Here is a 21,899-nt window from a genome sequence, read left to right as displayed (position 1 = left end):
GAATGACAGGCTTCTTCTGGCGCACCCCCCTGCCAGCAGAAGCAGCCCCTGGAGTGCAGTGGCTGGGTAGCCCAGGGGAGCAGAGAAGAGAAAAGCTGTAGCCCCGGGGGACTGAAATAACTCAGGGAATGCCCTGGCCCTGTGCTGGCCTGCTCAGGTACCTGGTAACCCTTCACACAGCTCTGGAGGGCGTTCTGCAAAAGCTGCTGGTGTCCTGCTCCTGTAAATGGGTATTTAATAGATGGGAATTCCTGCCAGCATTGTCTGAAATGTTCTCTAGTCCAAGCCTAATGAAATTCCCATGTGAGCCCCATTGCCAGTCCTGCTTGTTCAGACCTCCAGTGCTTTGTTTGAGACAGTTGTGTGAAAAACCTGCAGCAGCCCAGGGAGCAACACCTATTAGTGAGCTGGCTGCTCTTCCCATTACCAGATACTGTTTTAATTTACTCTGTACTTTGTCAGAATTTAAGATTTTCAATATATCAGTTTTCTTTCTCAGGCTGAAGTTTGTGGGGAAGTTTCAGCTCTTTTCACTGCTGTTATTTCCAATAAGTAGACTTGGAAAATACTTTCTATTGTCCATTAAGTCAGAGCCTTGGTATGGGACTTTCTTAAGTCTCCATAATATCTGAGACAAGAAATTTTCATTTGCTCTGAGTTGTACTTTTGCCCTTGCTGTGGGGGGAAAAAAAATAGAGTTTGACTTTGGCATGAGCTGTAAATCTCTCTCAGCAGATATCCAATAAAAACATATTAGGATTTGGCAGATAAGTTTTCCCCAAATGAGTTTGCTTTGAGCAGTAGAGCTAGGTGGATTTTTTTTTTTTTTTCCCCTGGGACACTTGGGGAAAAGAGAAGAGAATGGCAGCAGTGGTGCAGGAGGGCAGGAGTCAGAGTGGGGAGTGGAAGCAGCAGGTAGAGAGAGGCTGGTGGGGCAGAACATTTTCACCTCACAAGTGTGCTTCTCTCTTCCCATGCCAGGTTTCTTCAGTTGAAATGTGATTTTTTGGTCTGGAAAGCAGCTGACTTAATACATTTTTAGTGCTTTCTATTACTTTGCACAGATGAGAAGCAGCATCCCGGGTTACAGAGTGCTGCTCTCGCTGCAAACACAGCAGCAGAGGTGGGAGGCAGAGGGGTTCCCCCCACGACGCCCAGCCAGGTTTTTATGTGTCACCCAAGCTGCTGACTCCAGCGTAGGATTCTTTCTTCTGCTGTTCACTGTGTAGCAGAGAAATGTCAAGTTCCTGACAGGATCCTCCCTGTGTCCCTGTTGCAAACCAGTGCTGTAGGAGCCCAGGGAAGAGGGCCCAGTGTGAGGCAGGGGTGAAGGGGGGGTGGCATCCAACCATGGCAATCTTGTATTCTACCTCTGTTCCCACTGTGAATATTTTGGTTGTCTAGTTAAGCTCTCAGAGAATGCAAATTTGTCAGTGGCAGCTGTAGGAGCTTGATGGTGGAAGAACAAAGTAGGAATTTATAATGTGCATATAATTGTAAAGAGAAGGATTTTTTTAGTGGAAGATCAGCAGTAGTGCAGAGTAATAATCATCTTAAAGGGTGACTCTCTAGAATTAGTTGTTATTTTGTTTGAGTCCTTTGAAATGGTTTCCATACTATATCATTATCTTAAATTTTAAGTGCTTCCTGCAGTGATAATGCGTGCATTCTTGCATTCTTATGTAAATGCTTTAGCGGTTCCCAGTGTCGAATTGGAAATGTCATTCGAGAACAGGTAATGGCTTTGCAAAATCTAGAGGAAGAAATTAATCCTTTTCTTCCTCATCATTTTCCAGTTTGCATTCTGGGCTTTCCTGGCTGTGTTTGCAGCTCTGGCAGAAGCTGCTTTTCAATAACAAACATCCAGTGGTGGGAGACACTGAAGTGAAGAGCTGAATCTCCCCAGCTGGAGCTTAAAAAGACAAGAGACCAGCAGACAAACTGTTATAACCTGCAGAAAGAAAATAATTAGTTTGTAGACCCAATTAATCCTAGGCAAAGCCACTTAGGAATAATTCTGAAAACATTTCACTGTAATGAAAGTCCAGGAATCCCTGCTAAGATGCTAATTTTTAAGTGGTGTTGCTGTGAACACAAGCAGCTGGTCCCTCTGGGCACCGTGGCCGTGGCAAAGCTGGGGCTGGGATCAAGGGCCGGGCTGTGAAGGTTTCCTGCAGGTGCTGCTGTACCCCGAGCTCAGTCACTGCCTGGGGACAGTGTGAGTCAGGCACACCTGGGGACCCCGAGCTCCAGCAGCCCCAGTCTGTTGTACGTTGTTCCAGTTCAGCAAAACACCCCGGGCTGTGAGGGGTTCAGAGATGAAACCCCCAAGTCCAGGGAAGAGTTCACTGCCTGTTACGCCACAGACTGTGCTGTAGCTGTGGCAGATCCTACAGATGCAAAGGCAGTGCCTAAAGCAAAGTGTGGTGTCCAGTCTGACTGCCCTGAAGGTGCCGTGCGGGGATCCAGTGATACCCACGGGTCCCTGTGGGAAGGTACACTTGCCTGGTCAGGCTCTAGAATATTTTGCAAGAGGGAGAAAAGGAAGGAACCTACAGATTCCCCATGAGGAGAGCATCATCTGGTGATCAAGGGTGTCACTTACAGTATAAAGCTGGTCATGGTGGAGGCTGTACTTGAACCAAAGAAACGAGACAAAGAGTTCTGCATTGTACAGAAGAACAGCGGTTAAAATACGAGGCTTGAAAGGCACTGTTTTTCACTAAAAAGCCTGGGCTGAGGGATTTCATGGCAGACCAGGAGTTCAGCCACACACCTTCTAGCTTCAAAGCAGGATTTTTGTCTACCTTTGCTGAACAGTTTGGAAAATTGACATAAATTCTTACATGTCATTCACTTTCAACAATTTAGAGGTCAGTCCTGGAGCACTAACTCAGGCAAATTCATGATTCATTTTAATGGGACCTTTGCCAAAATAAGACTGTGAGGTTTGGGGGCTGTTTCCATGAAGGGGAAAGAAATCCCCATAAATACTGCAAAGCAAAACCTCTATCTTGGATGTACCCAAGGTAATTTCTTTCCATTTCAGCCATCAGACTCCCAGTGCCAAGGCTGATCTGGGGCAGACTTTCCCTGGCCTAGACGAGAGCAGAACTGAAATCCTCTTCTGTGCAGTACTTGGTATTAAAGCTCACTTTACCTGTCTCATATGGTGACAGAGTGGAACACTTGGGGCCACCTGGGGACAGCCTGTGCTGCTCTGCTGAGCTGTGACATCCTGGAATGGACCAGTCTAGCTAAGGTCTCCAGCAGAGCTCACAGACTGGGCTCACCCCCACAGTCACTGAAGGAGGAACCGGGCAGCACCTCTGCAGCTCAGTTTGTGGCGTGGTAGGAAAGGCCTGGCCCCTGTCTTGCTTTTGGCTGTGACAGAGTTCATTTTCTTCTCAGTAGCTGGTACAGTGCCCACTTTGGATCCAGCATGAGAATCCTGTTGGTAACGCAGTGATGGTTTGCTTGTGGCTCAGTAGTGCTTAGCCTCTGCCAGTGAGCAGGTGCACAGAACCCAGGAGGGACCACAGCTGGAACAGCTCACCCAAACTAGCCAGGGACATATTCCATGCCATGGAATGTCATGCTCAGTATTGAAACAGGGAGGAGTTTCCTGGAAGGGACCAGCTGCTGCTCAGGGATGGGCTGGGTGTCAGTCAGCAGGTGCTGAGCAACTCTATTGTTTTTCTTGGGTTTACTCTCTAACCGTCTCCTTTTTCTTAGTAGTGTCCATTTTACTTTGTTTCAGTTATTAAACTGTCCTTCTCTCAACCCACAAGTTTTGCTTTCTCTTTTCTCCATGGTTCTCCTCCCCATCCCACTGTGAAGGCAGGGAGGTGAGCAAGTGGCTGTGTCGTATTTGCTGCCTGGGTTTAAACCACAACACCCCCATCAGCTTTGCCACTGTGGCTGCAGGAAAACTCCAGTTCTGAACTTGCCAGCCCATATTCTTTGTGCAGACTTCAGTAGGCAGGTGATATGATTCATCAGCAAATCCCTAAATCCTTGGTCTGCCATGCCTTCTTTCCCCAGCCTGTTCCGCTGTTTGTTAGGTTCAACAGGCAACAGGTTCCCTGGACAGTGAAATGGAAGATGAGCCAGTGGGGAAATTGAAAGATGATCATCTTTTCTGATGGACAGGCTCAGCTTTATACATTCAGTTGCAGGCTCGTTTTGCTCTGCTCTCTCCCTGGCTGGCTGCAGACAGGTGTTATTTGCTGACCTGGAAAGAGAGAACCAGAATTCAGAGGCAGAACTGATCCAAGGCACTTTAGATACCGCAAGAAAAAATACAACAGTAGTTTTCAAACTAAACCTCGGACTTGGCTTTCAGATTCCTCCTTGTAATACAATGCACAGCATCTGTTAATCTCGTGCCAGAAGTTCTTTAACTGTGCTTAAAAGGACTTCCTGAGGCAGAGATACAAGGTTTAGTTTTAAAGTCAAAGTGCTCACATAGTTCCCTTTTTGTATGATTCAGGGACAAAGATTTCATTTAAACCCTTCTAAATCCTTTCAGGGAGCTCCCTGTGTGTTCTACAGGTAACACTGTCAGAGAAATTGAGATTGAGATGGAGACGGAGATGGAGGTGGAAAGGGTTCTTTGACTCAAATTCTCAGAAAGCCCCAGAGGCTTGCTGGTGCAGATGTCTACGTCAGGTAGTGGTCATACCTATGTTTGAATTTAGTGTTTTTCTAGTTTTTTCACTGTGAGAGAACTCAGAACAGCTCTTCTGTTGAAATGTTATGATACAGAGATCTGCAGTGTTTGATTCATGGAGCAAGTGTCCCTCAACATTCCCAGAAATCTGCGATTGCAGTCCAGGCTATCTTAGGTTAGGGTTTTAAATTGCACCTCCCAGAGACATTTGGGTGTCTTCCAAGCTTAGATTAGGTTTGCAAGTGTTTTACCAGGGACCTGTTTCTCCTCTGCTGCTTAGACAACAGCAGCATGGTGTCTCCCAAAAGTCTGGCTCCAGAGTAATCTTTTACACAGCCATGGGGCAGCAGGGAGTCATAAAACAGCCAAATGACAGACCTTTGCAACGTCCATATCCCTGTGTGAGAAAGAAAACAGAGCTTTGTAAGCTTATCTGTGTGCTCGGGCAGTCTCTTGGAAGGACAGGGCTTTCTGTTTCTCAGCTTCATTGCCTTGCTGGAGGCCTGTTGAGAGGACATGCAATACCCAGCCCAGTCTCTAGACATTAATGGCGCAGCCACATCATGGAATGAGGTATTTTCCAATATGTTTGCTTCTTTGTGCATTATCTGTCTAGCTGGAGAACCCTGTTTAGAGCTACCAACTATAAAACCAAAAGAAACTGTATTTTGGAGGCAGCTTTGTGGACCTGTCTGATGTGTCAGGGTCTGGTTTCCAAGGGGACAAGGAGAGGCGGAAGGGGGTGTTTTCTGCCTCCTCATCTGACCCAGCTGTTCCCAGGGACATACTCAGGCTTTGCTGGAGAGCACACTGCAGTTCCAGTGCTGACTGTGATGTGAAACTTCCCGTTTCTCCAGCTGCACAGTGCCAACTGCTTGTTGGAGCAATGCAGTGACTGCAGTGCCAGTGCACGATGTCCCCGAGGTACACCCAGGCATGTGGCACTCCTGGTACCTGTGCCCATGCAGGGGAGCTGGGCTCTGCTCTGCTGCACAGCTCGTCTTGTGCAAAGTGCTGGAAAACTTCCCCAGACGTAAAATGTTGCTTACAAGATGTGCGTGTATGTCACAGAGAGAAATTTAGCCTATTTTCTGCAGAAGTGCCCCTCCTTAGGTGGGGTCTTTACCTGCTGAAACAAATGTGTTCTACCAGTCAGCATCAGCTCTCAAATAAAGTCACTCTTACAGCTCATCTCCGTTGTATAATCCTTTATTACCTTGTTATTAAAAGGTTTTGCCATCTGAAATCTCTCAAATCTCACAATTAGCCTACATCTCCAATACAAACATCCCTCCGAGATCCTCTTAGCAGCATACAGTCAATAGCATCATTTAGGGAGGGTGGGGAAATTCCAAAGAGCATCACTGGTCTATATCAAGAAGCAGGGTTTGGCTGCCAGTAATGCCCTGGCACTGTCAAACTACTGAGGTTTGAAAAACATCCACCCGTGGCATTCATGAATAAACAGATTTCAGTAAATCAAGCTCATTTGAAAAGGTCTCATTATCATTTGGTCACATAGAGGTGCTGGTTTGCTCGGGGTGGAGCTAACCAGGTCCTTGAACCTGGGACATTCACATTATTATTATTACGCTCAGTCTTTTATATTTACACTTTGTAGTAAGCAAGTGAGCTGAATTAATAGTGACGAATATCAAATATCGTAGATTTCTTAGCAAGATGTCTGTGTGTCTTTGCAGGCTACCTGAACATTAGGAGCTAACCAAAATGCAGTAAAGACATGGGTAATATTTGCCTTGGTTATAATAAATACATTTTGGATCAGGTTCTGAAGGAGTCATTGCTTTTGTTGAGTGTAATGTCCTACTTAAGTTTCCCAGCACTGGCATTATCCATGTTAACAATTACGCTTGCAATGTAATGCTTCAGAACAAAAGCCTAATTCATAGGCCTGCTAGTTTGGTGTTATTTTTTAGTATATAATGCCAGTCCAAAAACTCTACCGCATTTATAACTTTACCAAGCTTTACAGGGGGATCCCGAATACGTTTGGCAGTGTTGCTGTAGGGGAGGCAGTGCCCAGGGCTGTGTGGCGAGAGAGCACAGCGGCCTGGGGCACTGCTGGGGGCACTCAGGGAGGAAAGGACAGAGCCTGTGCTGAGAACCCGGCCTGAGAGCACAGACTGAACCGAGTGATCAGCTAAGCCAGAGACCAGAAATACGCATCCACATTAATAAAGCATACAGCCAAATGGCAGGGCTGGCCTTTCCTGTGGAACAGACTCTCAGCTGACAGCGAAGCAAGAACCTGTTTGATGTAGTGTGGCATTATTCCTTCTCTGCAGCTCCTGCTGTTATTTATCTTCCACTTGCAGCTCCTCACAGTCACTGAACAGAGGCAATTTCTGGTGTGCAGAAAAAGAGCTCGTTCAGCAGCATGTGAGCTCTTCCTCTGGAGCAGACCCCATCTTTCTTCTTTGGTGTCAGCAAAGCGGCAGGTGGAGGTTTGGGGAGGTCCAGGCTGAGCAGAGGCTGTGCTTGGGAGAGCTGCCTGCCCAGCCTGTGGGTGGAAGAGCTCTGCCTCCATGAGTTTCCCATCAGAAACATAGGATGGCACCTCAGCAGAGCAGCAAAGAACAAGGGGATCACTTCCACATCGATTTCCCCACCTGCACTCAGAGCTCTTGTAAAGACAGGCTTTCAGCCCGGCTCAGGTTACCACAGAGACAGCATACCCTGCTATCACTATTCCCACAGGAAGGATGGTAGCACTTGTTCTGACTCCTGGTAATTCAGCTGCTCTTCCCCAAAAGAGAAAAAGCTTTGTGTGCTTTCGTGATTTTCCATAGAATTTTAGGAGCATCCACTGCAAAAAGGGTCACGTCCCTGGTTGTAATTAAAGAGACGGATTTAGAGCTCGCTGCTAACACTGATTAGATTATTGTTTTCCAGCCCTTTAAGATAAATCTGCATGAATTCACGGGTGTCAGTCCAAAGGAGATCTCTTCCATCTCCTTAGCCCAGGGCTGGTGTCCTGTATCTAGGATACAGCAGTAAATGCCATACTCTTCTAATTAGCCCTGCTGCTTCCACAGAGCCTGTCTGGGGAGCTCTCCAGTGCTGGGAAGGCTGGACCACAGAAGTGCCAGGGGATTGTTTGGTGATGCAGTGTCCAGCATTGCTGGGCATCCTCTGCAGAAGCTCACAAAACCAAAGGAAGAGCTGGAGGGCAATTCTCAGAGGAACAAACCACGAGCAGTTTCCTGAAAACAAGGCACTTGTGTTGTACCAAGGCTCTGGCTCCTCGTAGTCCGTGAGATGCCACTGGCCATGTCCAGCAAATGGCAGTGGGCTCAGGGCTTGGCCATTGGAACAACTGGGATGAAGGGCTGTCTGTAACTGAGAGCAGAAGATGATCCCCACACTTCAAAGGGATTTTTTTCAACTTAGATCTGTTCTTTTTTAAAAAGCAGTATGTGACACACTTAAGCTGAGGACATTCTGCTCAACAGCTGTGTTGGAGAGATTTGACAATACCAGGATTTGATGTCAATTATAACTGCTGGAAATCTGATTGCAGTGTCTGGCAGGTTATCTATGTAATAATGGGTTTGTTATAAAACAGGTTGCTTAGCATCTTTGGGGCTCTCTGCTCTAGCTCTGGGGAAGAAAGCCGTTTGAGCTGCCTTTTGCATCTTTCTCCCTTTAATATTTAAGCTTGGATACACTGACTAATCAGAGGGTCAGAAATACCACAAAATTGGACTATATTTATCAGAGACACAATTTAAAAGATAGAGAACTTTTGTACAAATGCACAATAGTGAGGCTGAGCAACAAAGACCATTTTACTTTGTCATAAGACAAATGACTGAAAATATCTTACCTCTGTTATGCAACTCAATGGTGCAGCCTCTTCTTAAATGTTACGTTTCAATTCTGGAAATGATAGAGAAAAAAAAAAAAGAAAGAATTCAGTGAAGGGTAATGAAAATGATTAAAGGCACCGAGAAACTTTCATATGAGAAGAGATTTAAAAAGATTAGGCCTGCTTAGTTAAGACAAGAGATGAATAAGCAGAGGCACGATGGAGAGATGTGGGGTAATGAATGGCACAGAAGAGGCACACTGAGTACTTTTATGTGCTGTTTTCCAAAATTAAAAGCTGAGAGAAGAAAGCTGTAAAAAAAAAAACCAAAAAACCAAAACCAAGAAATGTGCTTATGATAAAAAACAACAACAGACACATTTTAAATACGTTTTCCGCAGTGCTGGATTCACCTGTGGAAGCTGCTGTCGCAGGGAACAGAGATAATGAGCTTAGGAAAATTATGAAAAGGATTGGCTGCTCTGGGGAAAACTGTGAGCCTACTGAGAGGAAAAGGGAGTTCTCTTGTAGTTTTCAATGGGAGCACGATTCAGCAGCTGGCACAGTCCCAAGGCTGCTGGAATGATCTGCCAGCTCCAGTGGCTCTGGGTGTTTATTGCACACAGCTACCTGCATGGAGAGTGACCTGCTGCAGCTGCCTGTGCTGCTGTACCATGACTCGAGTTCTCCTCCAGGCCAAGGAGGCGGGATTTCTCCCAGCATGTTTTCAGGGAGCACATCTTTTCCCTTTCCCCTTTCAAGAGCCAGGCAGGTCAGGCATTGAGCAGCTCTGCTGGGGCAGCTCTCGGTGCTTTGCTCAGCCAGGAGGATTTCATTCCTATGCTTGGCTCAGTCGTGTGGGTGGGAGAATGATGAGAAAATGTAGCAGATCTGATCCAAGGTCCAGCAAGCTCACCACCCAAAAATGATCAGTGCACATACCTAGAGAAGAAAACTTGATCAGTGTGGAAGTACAGGGATACTTTCATCTCCCACTTTTCATCTGGAGATTACCTTAGCCAGAGGCTGTAGTGGTGTAAACCAGTCCTTGACCAAACCTGGCAGGGCATTCCAGGAATCCTTGGGCTTTATCATACAATACAACCTTGGATAGACATAGGGAAAGTTATTCTAGTTTGGTTTTCTTTTTTACTCAAATCGATGCCTACATGAGTATAAGTGTAAGAAGATCTGTCTCCAAAGAGGCCTAATTACAAATGGACATATAGGCTTTCCTCTGCAGTTTCTGGAGCAGTAACAGGGATTCTGTATGTGGGAAACAATAAAAATTAAATATGATTTTAAAAATGGCTTCTAGGTAATAACAGAACTGTAACACACACATTGATCTTCTCTGTTAGTCTGGTTTAAAGCCTTCAGAAAACCTGACAGGCATTTACTGCTTAGTGAACCTTCTCAAGTTTCACAAAACAGACAATGTTTAAAGACTAGTTTCTTCCTTTTATTTTATTTGAATTCTACTGATTCTGAACTAGGACTGGCAAGTCTGATGTCCTAAAGCTGCAGCAATTAAAAGAGGGTAGATGCAAGCATTAGGATGTATTCAAATAAGACTTGATCCTTCAGGTAATGGCAGAGGTTTCCCTCTACAATGGTTCCAGGATCATCAGAGGTGAACATGAGGCGGAAGAGAAGAATTTGGGGTAAAGTGGATCTTCTGTCCTCCTTATTCACACCAAGTAAATTCTATGTCAAAACTTGGTGGGATGGATTAGGAAAGAGACCTGTGTTTGACATCTGTGGGGTGGAGTCCTGGGCATCTTGCAGAAGTTTTTAGCCACAATACAGGCTTTCTCCAGCAGGATTGATTTCCTCTGCAGTATTCAGAAGAATACCTTCTTTCTGTATGTATCATGCCTTAGTTCTCTTGCCCCAGTTAAGGAATGCTTTAGTTAATCAACACAGTTGAAAAAGTGAAGCATCACCAAAAGACAGGGGAACAATAATATGATTATGCATAGTTCCTGTCTCAATTAAATTTCAGCATTGTTTACAGTCATTGAGTCTTTTCCCTTGGGTCATCAGGCAGTGCATCCATTCCATGGGCAGAGCACACTGAGAGCACACCCAGCTTTAAATAGTTGGTTATTGATGTGCCTAAATGCCACTCAAAAATCTGGGCAAAGATGACTTGGACAGCTTTTCAAACTGAGTCACTGATAAGGGTAGAAAAAGAGTAATGAACAAAACTCACACCTCTAAAACTCTGTATTTGTAATTAATATGTTTTCTACTTCAGTTCACTGTGGGCATTTTTCCCTGAGTTTGTGCATTTGATTTGCTGTGCAAAGGAACGATGTCAAGGGAATCATTACAGGATCTTTTCAGTGCTTTTCTCATAGATTCAGAGAATACCTAGTGACAACCTGGAATCTTTCTCTGGAGATACTGGTTATCCAGCTGCTTCCTTGGGCTCCATTGTACTCTTCACAGAAGCTTTGTACTAAATAATTTTACACATCACTGACAGTTTGTGTTTCACTTGATAAATTCCTGTTTATTGCACTAGCAGTAAGGAAGATCCATGCTATGGAGTTGTTTGGGATCACTCTGCAGGAAAACTTTGCCTTCCTATCACTCCTGTCATTAAGTCGTTTTCCTGAATAAATTCAGTGTCTCTTCTTTATATAATTTTTGATCTAATTTTCTTCCTTCCATGGTTGTACGGCCAGTACAGATGAAGTGAGTTCAAGGGGAATTACACTCTTCCACAAATCCCTCTTCATCAGCAGGTGGCTTGTCTGGTAGCAGTTAGTTCGGCCTTACTGAGGGCTTTGGGCTACCTGCAAAGTCTTTTTGAAAACTCACCTGGAAGAGGCGTAGCCAGAATGATGCTCCTCGCTGAGCTGATCCCACACCTGTCTTCAAAGCCCACACAGCTTTTTGGGTATCATTTTTTGCTGTGACTGACAGTGTTGTATACAGTCACAGTTACACGGTCAAAGAGTCCCACAACATCTGTACGTACTCAGATTGTGAGTTGCTCCCACTGGCATCACCAGGATTCCTCAAAATAAGTAAACTTAAGCAAAATGGACAGCATTGTGAGATTGGAAGCTATCTGTGGAAACTGTGCTATATCTGATACAAAATACATCGCTTTAAGGTAATTGTCATTTTCCATTGCTGTAGCAAATGGCTTTTGGTGGCTCAGGAAATACCGGCTTCAGTCTTCTCACTGATGATCTAAAAGCTGTTATTTCTGATAACATTGAAGTTGAAGTATTCCCATCCTGTGCTGTTGATACCGCTGCACGTTACAGGGTGATGATCCAGAGGATATACCATGGAACATCACATGCCAAGATGGAGAAAATCAATCTCTGTTAATAAAAAAAGGCAGGCTCACTGGCGCAGAAAATCACTGCTCTGGAGCCTTAACGAGGCTCCTTCAAAAATTCATGATTATAAAATGGAATCCTGGGCTACATTATAGTCCTGAAAGAAATTGGGATATGGAGGGAAAAAAATCCAATTTTCATTAAGTGGAGAAAATAAAGGATAAATTCCATACGCAGACATAGCCATTGATCACAAGGAATATAATTACATGCTCAGTGTGTAAGAACATTTTCCAAGTTTCCCAAGTACACAATACTTTCCTTGAATACTTTTCAAAGTTAATTTTTCTTTTCTTGTTGTTTACTCATGCCTCTAGCACTAAGTCCATCTGAACAAAATCTGTGATTGTTCTAATAAACTGCTCTAGGGTAGCTTCAGGATACTCAACCTGCAGGGAAAGAAAGACATTGAACAAACCCAGTCTTGACCTCATGACTTGAAGAATTTGGTGATGGCCTCTGCTGATGGTATCCACAATGCAAATTCAGTATGCAGTAAACAGCCGAGAGCAAACGTCTTCATCCTCCCTCTGTGCACTGTGCTTCAGCCATCCCCACGAGAGGCTCCTGTGATGCCACACTCTTTAAATACCTGCCTTACAAGCAGGTTTCCCCTTTTCTGTTCATGGGGAGGCTGTTCCTGCATCAGAGTCATTTGGAGCACAGAATAATTAACATGCAGTCCTGCAGTGTAGGTGGGTGTGATGGCTGATAGTTTGGAGGGGCTTTGGCTTCAGATACGTCTTCTGCACAAATAGAGCAGGAGGAATTCCAGCTTCGCTCTTATGGTATTTTAGCTTTCAGGCTTGGCATTCTGTAGTGCAGCTTGAATTATTTTAGGTTCAATCTAGTCAGCTGCCTGGAAATACAACTACTCTAAGTGTATGCCACGAGGCCTTTTTACCGTATTATCATACACCAAATTATTCTTTTTTAATTATTTTTCACATATTCAATGCAGCTACAGACTTGTTCATGAAGGAACCTTTCAGTAGTTCAGCTGATCAGCTCAAAACCAAGAAGCAGCCCCTGACAGTTCATCTCCTTGCTTACTTAAGCGTGGCTGAGTCATGACTACAGTGAATCCAGCACTTTCTTTTCGCTTTTATTTATTCATTCATTCATTCGTTGTTAAGAGTGTATGTGTGAGGGGCTTGAGTGACTGCAGTTTATGGTCATGAAGGTGCCCTCATCAGTGACTTTTGAGGTAAGCAGAGACTGAAATACTGTTTCACAGAAATAATTAATCTTCATCTGTTTTGTGTAACAATGTAACCCTAACACTGGACTTTCCGGAACTCATTTGCATTATTTTCATTGCAAGGATGGACTAAAAGGACAGCTGAGGGACAGAAAAAAACTGGCCTTAGAATTCAATAGTTATATTTATAAATTTTCCATAGGATTGACGATGTGAGCTGGAAAACATCAGTGTTAATTGGGGCACTCGGCCCTCTCCTGATTTTAGCGTGCTCTTCCTCAGTATATTAATAAAGAATTTGCCAGCAGAGATAACATAATGGCCAATTTGCAGTTGCTGCTCTGCACTGTATCTTGAATTGATGTGCTCATAGAAGTCCCGTCCGTACTCAGTTGGCTTGGCACGCAGACTTGCCAAGCTCAGAAGAGTACATTTTAATTGGAATGCCCCCGTGCTGCCATTCCTTTTTCAGAGCTTCCTCTGCAGTTCTCCTCCCTGGCTCGTTTTGTAACGAGTAGGAAAGACATACATTGGATTAAACTGAAGGCAAGGGATGGGTGGGAACAAACTCTTCCTAAAGGTGAGCAGCTGTTTGGTATTCAGGAGCAGGCAGAGCACTTCAGTTTCTGCAAACAGCTCGTGTGGGAGCTGTTTATTTGGCAAGGAGGATGCCATTCCACCGGGCAGCACCTTGCTGAAGCTGCAGCTGCAGCCTGGGAATTGGCAGGTGTCAGTCAAGGGAAAGGGGCACAAATCTCTGCCAGCCCAGTCCAGGGAACGAGGTGTTCTGCTTTAGTGCCTGAAAAACTGGGAGGGAATTTGGCTTGATAACTGAGCATGGTATGGAGGGATGTCTGTGTTTCTGTGCTGTTTGTTGTGAGGATCCACCCCCTTGTAGCTCCTGCAGAATCCCGGGATGCTCCAGGGAGCGATTTTCCCTGTGGTGCTCGTGGGGTGGCTGGCAGGCTGGGCTGCACCAGCAGCTCGATGTGGGGCTGTGCATGGGCTCAGCCACGAACTCACAGGAGCACAGCACTTCCACGAGGGCCCAGGGAAAACCAGGAGTGAGGGAGGGGTTTGGTGTCTTTCCTTCTGTCTCCCCACCGTTCCTGGCCCTCTGTGTCAGGGGATTCTGGGCTGCTGCTCATTCCGAGGTTAACTTGCTTCCTGAGAGCCCCACAGTAAGTGTTCCGGTTCTGTTTGCAGTCTGACCCTCTGCTGCTGTGTACAAGCAGGCCTTTTGTACCCAAAACAGCTCCAAATTACTGTACATAAACCATAATCTTCCAGTGGGAGCACTGTAGTTTTCCATTTTGCTGCTAATTGGATGATACCCTTGCAATAGTCTTTGTTACCATGGCTGGTGCTGGGCAGGGAACAGTGAGGGAAGGCTTTTATGCAAAAATCTTACAAAAATGCAGTGACTGTCCCCATTTGACAGCAATTGAAACCAATTGTCAATTAACTAAATAACAACCAATTAGCTTAACGGAAAAAAAGAAGAAAATTGCTTGCTTCACATTCTTTGTTGAAGCAAATGCCAGTCAGAGAATGGGAGCTTTTTCTTTCTCTTATAAAGGCAAAATGGCAAAAGATGTGCAGAAAATGCAGAGTGGTGGGTTTCTTTTTTTTCCTAATACCATCTTTTTCTCACATAAGAATATTTTAGAAACTAGATAAGAATATCTTAAGCTCCTGAGACATTTAATTTCCTGTGATATTTTAAAATCAAAATTACAATCATTATACGAGCACAATTTTTCCTCCTTTCTTTCACGCCTCTGTAGGGTACTGTAAGCACAAGGGCAGCTCCACTGCAGCTGGCTGCCTTCACAAGGGAAGAGCAGCAAACATCTGGCTGCTCTGTGGTGCAATGACAGCCACGATTGAGATGTTAACATTTGCATCACCAGACGAAACCCTTCTTCTTCCATGTTTTATGGACTTCTACAGTCCATAGGTGAGATGTTGCCAGAACTGGTAATGTTCAAAACCCAAAGGACCCAGGGCCGTGGGAAGCAGCTGGGTGGGGCTCTCAGGACTGGTGTTTGATCTGAGATCCCTCTAAGAGCCATGTTTCATGTCTGTATCTGTTTTTGAATCTGGGCAGCAGTGCAGTGGTACTGATTCAGTCAGGATGTTGCACGGGGAGAGCCAGCACACCACCGGCAGGAGGAAAAAGGCTCTGTCCTGGCTTATTGCTCTTTGTTTTCACTATCAGCTCAATACCATCCCCCCAAAAGACACAGTACAATCCAACAGGAAGGCTAAGGCTTGATGCCACAGCTGTGGTGCAGTCCTGGAGCAGAGGTTGATGTCTGCAGAGGGTCTCTGACAGCTGGGCTCTCGTGGATGATGCACCAGGCAGAGGAGGAGCAGAGATGAGACCACAGAGGCAGCTGCTACGAGCTAACTTGATATTGCTGGGTTAGTAAAGAGACAACCATGAGCAAATGCTCATGGCACACTGGCTTTGGATTGTTACTGCACTTCTCTCATGAGCAGCTAAGGCCAGCAGTTAATGCACAAGGGCGTTCGGTGGCCTCACGTCCTGCTGATAGGGCTGGACCACAGCTGGTCCCACGGAGCTGACACAGGTCTGTGTCTGCCTAATATCCATTAGTTGCATCAATCAATAAATCTTCACTTAGACTTTTTACTCACTGTTCAAAAAAATCTTATTACGTTCTACTTAGAGCTGCTCACAGCATCATCTCACAGGTTTCAAATTGTGTTACTCTTTTGTTAATACTTTTAGGACCTGTGTTTCATGATTGGATAGCTGAGGATGAGAGGTATGACTTCTAGCCGTTCGGAAAGCAATGGACATTGGATGCTTTTCATTAACTGATGTGAGATTCGGCCCTGCACGCATTGATCTGTTGCTTTCTTACAGGAACACTTTACACCTGAATGCAAGTTCAAAGAATCAGTATTTGAAAACTACTATGTGACATACTCTTCAATGATCTACAGACAGCAACAGTCTGGCCGGGGTTGGTATTTGGGTCTTAACAAAGAAGGAGAAATAATGAAAGGAAACCACGTGAAGAAAAATAAACCTGCAGCACACTTTCTTCCAAAACCCTTAAAAGGTAATTGCTTGGGTTTGCTCCATTTATCTGAACTGATGCTGTCTTGTGTCAGTGTTTAATTGCTGTGCATATATAATTGACATGTCCAGCTGCTTATGTAACAGGAGTGTAATGTGCTTGTAACATGGGGTTGGTCTAAGCAGAGCTCAAACAGGTTAAATCACAACTATGGACAGTGCTACTTCTCTGTTAGTAAGGAAATGCTGATTTTTATCAGCTAAGGTCTGTCCTGCCAGGCTGTGTAAGTGCGGTGGGTAGGTGGCTGGTTTAACTGGGAGACGGAGGAGCCCTGGTTTTCCCCTTCTGTAAAATGTCAGTCCATGGAAGAGGATCTCAGAGGTTCTCAGGGAGTGTTTGAAATGGAAGAAGTCTCCTTGCCATGGGTGTTTGATTCTCTCCTTAGGTTGCATATTGCTGGCTGAAATACCCCAGCATTTCACAGCTGGGCTTTGCCCCCACAGCATGGGCAGCCCGGGACCCGTGCTGATGTTCTGCTCTCTCTTGCTTTGCAGTGGCCATGTACAAAGAGCCTTCTCTCCACGATCTCACAGAGTTCTCCAGATCTGGAAGTGGGACCCCAACAAAGAGCAGAAGCGTTTCAGGAGTGCTAAATGGGGGTAAATCCATGAGCCAAAACGAGTCAACGTAGCCAGGTTCAGGCAAGCCAAGTGCTCTCTAAACAGAACCTTACCTCTGGATGCAGTTGAATTCTTACTCGCAGTCTTTCATCCAAACGTTCAATTGCCCAGGACAAGCCACCGAACTCGCATAGGTCACTCGTTTATCAGCCATTAGATCTCCTGGTTGTCAAAGGATACACCCCAGTAATGTAGAATATGCTTGTGCATATCACAAGGCAGTTGGATAGCCAGACAACACAACTGCGGAAAAAATCTCAGAGAAGAAATGTCCAGCTCTTTCTCTCTCTCACTTTTTCTTTCTCTCTTTCTCTCTCTCTCCTATGCTTTGTGGAAAACGAAACAAAAACATTTCACAGCATTCAGTGCTGGTAAGAATTTGCTTTCCAACTCAGAAAAAGACCACTTTTGCTCTTCAAAGGAAATTTTAATGCTTGTATGTTTTATAGGGGCAAACAAAAAAAAAATATGTAAACTCTGTTGTTTCCTTGGCTTACCGTTTTATATCTAAGGCTTGATAAAAAAATGTATCCTTTAATTTGGAGTAGTGCAACTTTTTGATTTCTGAACTCCAATGGGTCTTTAAAGCTATGTCTTTAAAAAAATAATTAAAAATTCAGGGTTGGAACTGAGAGTTGGTGTCTCAGGCTCAAGCAAACAGTGTTCTTGTGGTTTTAAACACAATGAAATATAAATTTTTATAGATTTGTAGTTTCTGGTAAAGTTCTTGTGCTAACCCCAGTCTGTAGGAATTGAGTTGTTTTGTTATCCCAAGTGGAAGTTAACAGAAAGGGATAAAATTATCCTCCAGTGTAGATTTCTCTTAATTCCATTTTGTGTGTCATGTTAAACTATCGTTGTGGCTTCTTTTCTAAAGACAGAAACTGTGGAATTAAGGTGACTTAATTTTTTTATAAGAAACGTCTTATTTGTAAAAGTCCTTTCACTGTAACGGGCACGTGAATATTGTGTAGGAGGAAGCGTTAGGACAGGTTACCCCTAAACAACATATACTTATACATGCTATTGGAAACAATTGTTTAAAAAATGTAGTTAGGTTTCCATTTAGGTCATCATGTCTGTTGCATGGGAGAAAGTTGGAATATTGGCATAGAGTTGCATGATGTGTAAGATTTTGTGCATTAATCATTGTTGGATTCTGTGCTCCAAAACTGAATTAGTTCTGTACAGGCAGCTTTCTGCCTGGTACAAAAAAGTTGTTTATTATTTGTTGTATACACAACCATGCACTGAATAAACTATTTATATTAAGATGTACTTTTTAAAAAAGCTTGTTTGATTATATGCTGTACATCCATGATTAATTTTAAGGGAAAAGGGTTGGCAATTAAATTACAAAGTTACAAAAGATACTGTAATGAATGTTCAAAGTCTTTCTGTGTGACGGTCATTCCCCTGTAACGCCATACACTGCAGGAATTCGAACATGTTCTTTGCTTTTGGGTACTGTTGGAGCTGGTCCTGCGTGCCCAGCCGAGATGCTCAAAACACAGCAATGCTCAAGTGTCACCAAGCCTTGGTAATGACCCCCCTGTGCTGCTGGAGCCCCCTGAACTGCACTTGTCTGCTCTGAGCCTCTGCCCTGCTCCGTGTGTGCCCTCCCTGCCAGACTGCCCCGTGCAGCCCCTCCAACCCTGGCACGGGGCTCCAGCAGCTCCAGGCAGCTCCAGCACTGCTCGTGGGCATCACTGCAGGGGCGTTTAGCAGCCAGCTTTATCTGGCCTTGAGGAAAAAGGCTCCCATGCCTTTGCTCTGGAGGGAAAGCATCCCTCCCGCCTTTTCTCTCTGAAAACATCCAGGAAAACTTTTCTCATGTGCAACATCCAGGCAGCTCTGACAGGTGTGCTTCACTCATCAAGGTGTTCCAAGAAGCCCTAGCCAGGGACAGGTTTTCATCATGGGTGGCTGAAGAACCAGTTCTGGAAGACAATAATGGAAATGGAGGCAAAAATCCACCCCTAATGTTAGATTGAAATCAAAATGAGATACTCTGCTCTGTGTTCCTCCAACTAGAACAAGCTGGAATTAAACCAGTTTTAAGGTCAGGGCTGAGAGAGGAGGAGATTGTTTCAGATCAAACCTCCTGATTTGTTGTTTCATGGCAAATAGTAAATGAAGAGCTCTGGCCTGCTCTTAGAGGGCCCAGGCTTCCACAGCTTGCCTCTTTCCACAGGGTGAAGAAAGTGGGAGCATATCCAGTGCCACAGAAATCCTTAAAAATTAAACATGTGGTCATGATTGCTCCAGAGGTTTTGATAACTCAGTGGGCCTGGATCATCTCTTCCCTTCAACTAAATGTGGGATGTCCTTGGGGAACATCTTCTGAACCCTCCCATCCCCAAACATCAAACTCATTCAGGTACATGTTCCAAAAAAGGAGTCTTGAGTGCCTTAGGAACATAAAGCCTGATTTGAAAATAGGCATATTTGTAGCAAAGCTAGTTCAGTGCTGCGTGTTTACTGCCCTAGAGGTAACTGGAGCTCTGCTGCTTTGCTTTATAGCTGCATACTCCTGTTACTCTCCATCCTCAGTACTCCAGCCCTGAAGATCATCTGCAGGAGAAGGAAAATTCTTGTCTCACAGATCATCCCTTCTGAGCTCTGTAGTCTGACCCATCTTTTGTGTTGATGTTGGTGTCAGCTGTGAGCATTCACTGCCAAATCTCTTGTTCCAAAGCTTTCTGATATACCAGGCTAACAAAGGCCACTCTTGGCTGGAGATGAGGAGAGAGATGTGGTGATAGATGAGTCATAAACAGATGTTTCTGACAATTACATTAAATTTCTGACAAACCGGCTCCAACAATATTTTTCCTTCAGATTACTGAGGACTGAAAAGGTAATAATCCTGATAAAGTGCTGATAGTAGACAAAAGATTATGTACTCTATGAGCAAAGTGGGGAGGGTTACATGTAGTCTCTGGAGCCATAATTAGGATTTAATAAGGAAAGTTAAGAGTTAAATGTGACTTAACAGACAGTGAGTGAAGGTAATATTCTGCCCCAGACAGCAAAGTTAAGACAAGAATGTTGCTTCATCAGAGGACCAGACGGAGGAGTCAGACTCCAGAATATTTATTTGTCTTTCAGCACCCATCAATTAGAAAGTTACATGCACTATTTTCTGCCTGGCTGTCAGCCACTGACCATCTGCAGAACAGGGTCTGGGGCCCTTCTGGCATTGCCAAGGGGGTGGTGATGCCTTTCCCGTGCCCGTTCTGCTGTGCTGCCCCTCCAGCAGTGCTGCCCACAGCCCGGGGGCTGGAGCTGCTCGGGAGCTGCGAACCCCTCACCTGGCAGAGCCCCGAGGCACGCGGGGGCTGTGCAGACTAATGCCACCTGCCACCCCAGGGGAAACAGGTCAGCCCTGAAGCTGGCAGGAATGGTGCTGGGAGCAGAGCTCGGGCGAGGCACAGCTGCTGCCTTCTTGTGATCCCCTGGGAGAGCTGAGCTGCTTCCTCGAGGGTCTGTGCAGGGGGCTCGGACACTGCTGCTTGGCCTGGTTTGGGGGTGAGGCAGAGTGGGAAGAGTTCTTCTCTGTATCACAGAGATCTTTGGTTTCTCTTTTCCTTTTTTGTTTTAATTTACCTCATGCTACCTCATAGCATGGTTGTATCTCCGTAGCCACTTGCTCAGCCATGTTCATCAATGGAAGACAATTCCCTCTTTGGGGAAAACATCCCCAGGCCAGCCCAGGGAAGAGCAGTGCCCCTCCTGCAGCACCGCCCGCTGTCCCCAGCGCTGTGTTCCCGTGGGATAAAGGCGGTGTGACGAGCTCAGGGATGCTGTGGCACCCAGGCCTCTCCCCAGTTGAGCACCAGTGTGGAGCCAGGTCTGGCAGAGCTCTGCTGTGTCTTGAGTATCTCTGCTGGAGGCCAGGGCCAGCTCTAATGGGTTTAAATGTCTCCCTGACATATCCTTGACCAGGACACTTTTGCAGGACAGAATCTGTACGTAACAACCTCCTATCTTCTAATAAATAATTCTCTCTTAAACAAACTCCCTCGTGCCTGGGCTCTGATTTTTTGTCACTGCAGATACTACAAGGGCTCTCTGCTCCACCGCCACTACTACACCATGGCTTAGCTTTCCCTGGGATAGAGACCCTTCTGTATTAAAATTGTCCTTTCCCTGTCTTCCTGAACCAGAGAGGGGCAACTTGAGTGGTCAACCCAAGACCAACAAAGATGGATGCTTCAGTTTTCTGTAGCCTCATCATGGTCATTGAAGGACCCCAAAAGTGTGATGCATTCTACCAGCTCAGAGAATGGCTACTCAAAATGCTGGAGCTCAGTTTCCTCCTTGATGTAAGACCAAGACAAAACCCACCATGGTTTTGTCTGACTTTGGCTCTGCAAAAATGACATATAAGTACAGTAGAAAGCCTATTTAAAATAAGTTAATTTTTTAGGGAAAAGACCTGTCATGCAATTTATCCTGAATAACTCCAGCTTTGGCCTTTTTTCAGCAACTTTAGGGGGAGATGTCCTTGACAACATAAAATTTCGAATTCACAGAGTAAATTTTTAAGACACTCCCTTCCCTGGCGTGAGTGAGCAGAGCTGTGGGGCCCTGGTTCATGCCTTTTGGATAGCAGGTCCTGAAATGAGCTGGGTTTGCTGCTGTCCAATGGCTTTTATTGCTGATCAGCTCCAGTAGCACATCTTACCCTGCTTTGAGGACATACCACATCAGTTTGGGGGGCACTCAGTCACCTTCTGCAGCTCCTCTCAAGGGGAAGTTTAAATATTAAAGGAAAACCCAAATTTGAAACACATTTTACATTAATCAGAGAAATTGATGTAATAAATTATTCTATCTCATCAGGAACTAGAAGACAACTTACAGGTTTCCCTTCAAAGATCATTATTAATGATTTGAAATTTAAGAGTCTTAAATACCACGTATGGAAAATTACTTTCAAGCACTCGTAGGCCTAATTTTTTCCCCAGGTATGTTTGGCTTGTCACCTAAATTCAATACCTGGGGGGCAGGATGAATGCCTTATATCCCAGGGGTTTCTCAGCACTGCATGTTGTCTGTCACACTCCTTTTCTGAGCTTGTCTCCTGGCAGAGGACA

The 21,899-nt window shown here is 45.0% G+C and overlaps 1 protein-coding gene across 5 annotated transcripts in view; it reads left to right on the top strand.

The window, feature by feature from the left end:
* FGF13 (fibroblast growth factor 13) overlaps positions 1–20,817 on the top strand; it is a 241,782-nt gene extending 220,965 nt beyond the window's left edge. For all 5 annotated transcript variants that reach the window (XM_017742198.1, XM_008641461.2, XM_017742189.1 and 2 more), the window contains 2 exons: positions 15,961–16,159; positions 16,672–20,817. In XM_017742198.1, coding sequence (XP_017597687.1) covers positions 15,961–16,159; positions 16,672–16,808 — 336 coding nt within the window. In that variant the 3' untranslated portion in view covers positions 16,809–20,817. The remainder of the gene's footprint in view (positions 1–15,960; positions 16,160–16,671) is intronic.
* Positions 20,818–21,899: the final 1,082 nt, after the last annotated feature.

This window comes from Corvus brachyrhynchos, unplaced genomic scaffold (assembly GCF_000691975.1).
Source record: "Corvus brachyrhynchos isolate BGI_N302 unplaced genomic scaffold, ASM69197v1 scaffold220, whole genome shotgun sequence".
NCBI classification, from domain to species: domain Eukaryota; kingdom Metazoa; phylum Chordata; class Aves; order Passeriformes; family Corvidae; genus Corvus; species Corvus brachyrhynchos.
This window is presented reverse-complemented; position numbering and strand designations above follow the sequence as displayed.